The sequence below is a fragment of the Phyllopteryx taeniolatus genome, chromosome 19, assembly GCF_024500385.1.
Source record: "Phyllopteryx taeniolatus isolate TA_2022b chromosome 19, UOR_Ptae_1.2, whole genome shotgun sequence".
Classification (NCBI taxonomy): Eukaryota; Metazoa; Chordata; class Actinopteri; order Syngnathiformes; family Syngnathidae; genus Phyllopteryx; species Phyllopteryx taeniolatus.
In genome coordinates, this window is record NC_084520.1 from 7524040 (window position 1) to 7530181 (window position 6142).

General features: G+C 40.6%; 1 protein-coding gene across 7 annotated transcripts in view; it reads right to left on the reverse strand.

Moving 5' to 3' along the window:
* frmpd2 (FERM and PDZ domain containing 2) overlaps positions 1 to 5291 on the reverse strand; it is a 30290-nt gene extending 24999 nt beyond the window's left edge. For 5 of the 7 annotated variants that reach the window (XM_061756282.1, XM_061756281.1, XM_061756283.1 and 2 more), the window contains exons 1-15: positions 5029 to 5291; positions 4196 to 4317; positions 3955 to 4118; positions 3137 to 3202; positions 2858 to 3037; positions 2698 to 2773; positions 2537 to 2624; positions 2279 to 2435; positions 2045 to 2116; positions 1374 to 1548; positions 1096 to 1231; positions 873 to 1011; positions 602 to 754; positions 323 to 529; positions 41 to 200 (exon numbers count right to left, since the gene is read on the reverse strand). In XM_061756282.1, the coding sequence (XP_061612266.1) occupies positions 41 to 200; positions 323 to 529; positions 602 to 754; positions 873 to 1011; positions 1096 to 1231; positions 1374 to 1548; positions 2045 to 2116; positions 2279 to 2435; positions 2537 to 2624; positions 2698 to 2773; positions 2858 to 3037; positions 3137 to 3202; positions 3955 to 4118; positions 4196 to 4316 (1894 nt within the window). In that variant the 5' untranslated portion in view covers position 4317; positions 5029 to 5291. The remainder of the gene's footprint in view (positions 1 to 40; positions 201 to 322; positions 530 to 601; positions 755 to 872; positions 1012 to 1095; positions 1232 to 1373; positions 1549 to 2044; positions 2117 to 2278; positions 2436 to 2536; positions 2625 to 2697; positions 2774 to 2857; positions 3038 to 3136; positions 3203 to 3954; positions 4119 to 4195; positions 4318 to 5028) is intronic. The other 2 variants (XM_061756285.1, XM_061756284.1) reach the window with 2 other exon arrangements.
* Between the last annotated feature and the right edge of the window lie 851 nt (positions 5292 to 6142).

Here is a 6142-nt window from a genome sequence, read left to right on the forward strand (position 1 = left end):
AAATGCACTTTGAAGTGAAATGTGATGTTCATAAACTGACCTGAGACCATGATGTGACTGAGCTGACGAGAATTCATTTCATTGTTGAACTTGTGCTGGGATGAACAGAGGTTACACAGGTATTTGGCTATCTTTGACGTCTCTGTGATGAAGGTGTGTTTCTTCTTACTGGCCCGGCACTCTATTACAAATCTATGCCTCTAGAAGAATATAAAGGACATTTTTTTTACAGAATTAGTTAATAAATTGGAAGTTAAATTTAACATTTTTGTTTGGTAGTCATCGGTTTGATTTTTTTTTTTAGGTTAACCATTCTACTCACATTGGAGGAGATACTTGCTGTCTCCCTCCAATGAAATGTCTGTCTGGTGCTTCGGCAGCCATCTTTCACCTCATAGACAATAACGCCTTTGGCACAAACTCCAAGAATAATTTCTGCTTCTACAGGCTTTTTTTCACGTGTAACACGGTGGAACAAGACACCATATTCAGGCAGCTGCAGACACACCTGCATGATCGGTACCAAAGTCTGTTGTTGAGTAAAATCAATTACAGTATGTGTGTATCAAAATGAAGGATTTCTAATTAAAAAAATTGTTACCTTGAGAAACTCAAGTTCTGACTCATCTGAGAGCATCTGGGCATTGTTAGTATGGAGCCGTTGCAGTTCTCCAAGAATATAAGGCAAGGCACGTTTCTCTATCACACTTTTGGGGACATATTGATCAGGGCGACAGTAGTTTCTACCATACACCTGAAACAGCAACATTATTTTTTTATTTTTTTAAATTTAATTATCCAATTGAAATGCATCTAATGTACAGTATGTGTCCTTTTCACAACTTCACATTCAAGCCAATTTTTCTTCAAACCTCAGGCATGCAGTCTCCGTACTCTGTTTGCAAGGCTAGAGCTCCGAGGTACAGAGAAGTCTCCTCATGGCAGGACAATCTGTCATCCAAGAGGTCTTTTCTAAGTTGGAGGTAGTACTGGTGGTGGGTCTGCTTGTGCCTGATAGGATGAGACTCCGGATCACTTCTGGTCATTTGTAACAAATGAGAATTTGGGGGGCGGTTGGGGAGCAAAAATACTTACAAAATTGTCGAAATGTCATTGACAAAGAATTTGACCCTGAAGAAAAGGACAAAGGTGGTTGAAGGCACTTTCTTCCAGGTATCCGGAGCAACTTTGGAAATCTTGGTATCGTTGTCCACAAAGAAAAACTCGTTATCTGACGAAACAGAGACAGAGAAAAGGAGACTTGTGTTGACGCATCTTTTGAGTTATTACGCTATTTATTGAGACACAGCAGATACAGCAACTGAATTGTCATATCCTTCAATTTATGACTGTAGGTGCAATTGTTTATTTACCATCAATGTAAGCAAGGCCAAAGTAAAAGTGCTCCACCAGGTTGGCGTGAGCGACAATCATATCAAACACGTCTCCGCCTCTGGATTTCACCTCACATTTGATGGCTATGGTCTGACCGTTTGGCATCAGCACAGTCAGCTCTCTCTGCGTGGTAGGAGATTTCCCTTTTTTTGACTACACCAATGAAGAAACACAATGAATAATGAAATGAAAGAAGAAAACTAAAGCGTGATGAGCGGTACAAACTTATGATCAATATAACGGCCCTGTTGAGAATTGAGTAGATGCTACAATAGAAGCAGTTTTATCACAATTCAACAACATTACTTAAATAAGTAAAAAATAATCAACGACAATGAAGACTTTGTAATGGAATGTATGTTTTGACTCCCAGTTTGGTTTAATCAAGAGACAAGACAGCTTGTCTTTGTGGTTCTTCTACGTGATGGTTTGATATATTGGTTGGGACCGATTGGTTCCTTCAATCACTATCCAAATTAAAACCAAAGCTTTTTCAAATGGTCACTATATACTTTATGAGATGGATGAATGTCCTGTTCATCAAAATAATCAGTTGCACAACAACTTAAATTATATACATGATCCCTTAGCTACTTCAACAAAATGTGTAATGGTCACTTGACGGGAATGAATTCCTTTGGGTTCTCACCAAAATGGATCCAGGCAGCTCTAAAACAACCACCGGCTCATCCGACATTCTAATAAATTCTGGACCCATGTCCTACAACAGAGAACATCGATTAGATTAGACAACCTTTATTAGTCCCACAATGGGGAAATTGGCAAATACAAATATAAAATCATTCCCCAACCATGAACCCAGAAAATAAGTAATTTATCTACACTTTACTTATTTTGCACATGCAATAGCAATTTTCCTTACCTTCATTTTCTTCTCATTCAGACTCATTGTCGACTCAAACTGTGCGAGAAATCTAGAGTTAGCATGTCGACCGCCATCCAGGTATGGGCTACAGACGGTGCGATTGAACTGCTGCCAGCTCCCGTTACTCTCAGTGCGTCGACATCCCGAGGGGATCCTAGGCGGGAATGACTTCATCATTCTCTTAAATCTCTACTAACCATAGCTTCAGCGTTTGTTTGAAATATGTGAAATGAGATGAGTCACATCATTTCATACCCTGTGGACTCAGGTGTGTATGATGCTCCTGAGAATGTTCTGGAGATCTTTTTTTTTGTTACCCATGTCGAGTTACAAAAAGACCGCCCTGAAATACATTCCAGGATTGAGTAAGGTATATACATTCTGTATTTTTACTCTAACCTAGTGAGTTTTATTACTGTGTAATTTGTCTCTGATGACCTGACTGCGATCATTCAGCAGGGATCCATTTTCTGTCACTGGCACAGGATCAACCTTTCACAAGGAAGTTAGTCTCTTCCGTGAGAACAAGTGGAAACCAACATAATCAAATCAATGTGTGGTTCATTGTCCACTAACCGGGTTTCTGTAGCTGTCTTCCACCAGATCCTTGACAAGCCGCTCGGCTGGAGGAAGCATGAAGGTCTTGCGGTGAAGCTCGCAGGTCTCGAGTACTGTCATCAGGTCCATCCGCCTCAATACCGTGTCCTCGCACATGCTCAAGAGTAAACCCTCCAGCTCTGCACTAAGCTGGACAGGCTAGAGGAGGACACATCAAGAACACTTGTTGAGACAAGGTTGGAGAATTTTCACCAGTTGTTATTAATTGGATTGACGACACTTGAAGGAGCACAGTACCTGGTTTTGAGGTAGCTGATAATCCACGCACCAGTAAAAAGTCATGCCCAGTGAGTACACAAGTGTCTGTGGGAAAGCAGGGACAGAAAAGACACCTTGTTATTCCAAGTTTGCTCATCCAAGGATCTGGCGATCCATTTCCTACTGCCTATCATGTTCAGGGTTGTGGGGGCCCTCTGCTAACGCCGGGCACAAGACAGACTACACCTTGTATTGGTCGCTAGTCAATTGTAGGACAAACATATGGACTGACAACCATTCAACCCCACATTCACACCTGCAGTCTCTGAGGGGGGAATTGATCCTTCGTAGATTGTATGTACAACTATCAGTGATCTCATAAAATGATAAGGTTTGAAAAAGTGAGCGAATTTGTCATGAAGTTGAGGGAATTGCACTGAAGAAGTGACTTTCGACTTCTGGCTCATTGCGCGTCACTCGTATTACTTGTTTGACAGTTTTCACACCAGATGCTACCACACTGAACTGTTTCAAAATGACTCATACTTTATGTAGGAATTGATAATAGCTGTATTACTACCAACTGTAAGTCTAAATCCTTTCGGTCTTACTTTGATATTGTCCAGTAACCCCAGAAAGTTTGAAGTGTCATTGAAAATAGCTCTTGGCTGAACCATACTTATGAGCTACCTACCCTACTCTGGACATTTTCTACTTTAGATACTGGTGGTGTTTCTTGCTTTTAATAGAAAAGTAGCCCCCTTGTAAATGTAAAAATAACTGGAAATAGTATGGTAGGGCTGAGAAGGAACATGCACTGATTTGACCTTTGGTCTCGACTAGTTCGGTTTTACAACCTTTTCAGCTGTGGTTCTTGTGGAGGCAGTGTGATCCTGAAGAACTTCAGGAGCCACGAAGGAGGCCACATCATCATTTCGCCCACAGCTCTTAAAGGCCATATTCCCATTAGCGGACAGCAGCACCGAGCCTGGGCTGAGCACACTGCACATGTTGCCAGAACCTAAACAGAACATGCAGCAGAGACGGTAAGGGATAACAGGTAGAATGGATCATTTGCAGTAGCGAGAGGCTAATTACCTTTCTTGGAAACATCCAGTAAGGCCTCAGTGGTTACAAGCAGCAGACACCAGACTTCAACCTCATCTAGTGGTGAACCCCTGGCCTCTAGCACCTCTGCCAGGGTCACAAAAGTTCCCATCCTTATGGAAAACAGAGTTGCATGTTAGCATTTTCTCAAAATATCTGCCAGTAATCAATTTCTAACAAACAAAGAAACAAGATTTTCATCTAAATAACAGAAAGTGAAGATGATGGTTACAAAACAGTTGCTTTTTCAATGAAGGGGGAAAAAATAAATTAAAAAATCACATCTTTTACCACAGTCCAAAAACATGTACAAGTATGTAGGTGTTAGCATCATTGAAGTCTAATTCCACATGGGTGATACTTTGAGTCTGAATGCTTTTCTTTCACTGTGTGATTAAATGTTGATCTGTTTTGGGTTTGTCCTGCTTCTTTCCCTATAAATCAGCCCTGGCCTCCATAATATTCTCCTTAACATTCCATGAGAATGCATGACCAACCTCACATTTTTATAGATTTCTCAGTACTGCATTCACATTGTTTGGTTAAATTCTTGAATAAATGCATCCACCTTTCGAATTTAATTTAGTAAGTGTGTATGCCATTTCTTCTGTGTCTGTGTGAGGAAAACAAAACAAAAGCTAAAACAATACAGCATTCTAATTTTGATCACAAAAAGCTGCAACACCAGTTCTAATATAATAATACAAAAATATATATATTATTTTTTATGCACCAGAGTGGAGCTAGATTTTTTTTTTATTTTTAGTGGTCTTTTAATCATGTCAAGATGTGCTAACTATATGTTTACATGTAATATGGCTTACCTTTTTCCCTTTAATTTCACTCAGACATCCACCTTGTGAATCTAGTCCTTCCTCTTACACGTCCCCTGCTAACATGTCATCCGCCTCTCCTTCGTCGCCAGATCCCCATCTGCCATGGCAGCTTGTTACCCATCATCATCGTCATAATTTCCTCATGACAGATCAATTGTCTCTGCAGAGACCAAAGACCACAGATATCATTTCCTTTGCGCTCACAACTTGTGACGTGTTGATTCTGTGTTTTCCGTCATTTTCTACTATTTTTAGACCGGGCACATAAGCGCATAATTGGATTTGCCGGACAAGCTAATGGCAGCGGGACAAGTGAAGGGCCAATCCAATGGAGGCGACACTGTGTTAATGAGTCATTTCAACCACAATAGTCTGTCCCTGTCAGTTTAGCTCACTTTCTCTTGTTGTCTTTGAACAGTTCACCATTATATGAGATGAGTCAGAAAAGTTCCAAGATTGATGTCACAAAAGATGTAATTCAAATGGGAGGTTGCATGGCGATGATCCTCTTGGCTAGGAACTGTTGGATGCTCAGTGCATTGTGAGGTTGTCAAGGTGAGGCAGCCTGGAGTTGTTCTGCCGCAACTCTCGCCTCTTCTCTCGAATTACACTAAGCAAATGCCACAGGGTGGTTTTGTAGACGTGCTGGTTGATTGTATGGCCCACACTGAAGGGGAAAGCTTGTAGTCTGTAGTTTGGGTTTGAAATATATTTTTTGTGACTGCAGTCCTGGAATTTTTCTGACACACTTCGTCATTCAGGAAAAAGTAGAAAGAAAAAAAAATGCACATAAAAATGGTGCATCATTTTTTAAAATATTGAATCATCAAATACTACATATACTATATATTTGTGTGTGTGTGTGTGTGTGTGTGTAAACACGAGCAAAACATTGAATATTGTCATCTTTGATGGCTCTGTGGTGACATCTTGTGTTAAGAAAAGACATTGTAGATGTTCAAACTTCCCACTGTGTGCTGTGACGTCATGGTCCTCTTCGGCATTCACCCGAGCCAGGAGGATTAAGTGATTCGACCTGTTTTGTGAAATGCGGAATTAAGTAGGTTGCCCATATACCAGATTGGCTGCAAAGGAATTGCTA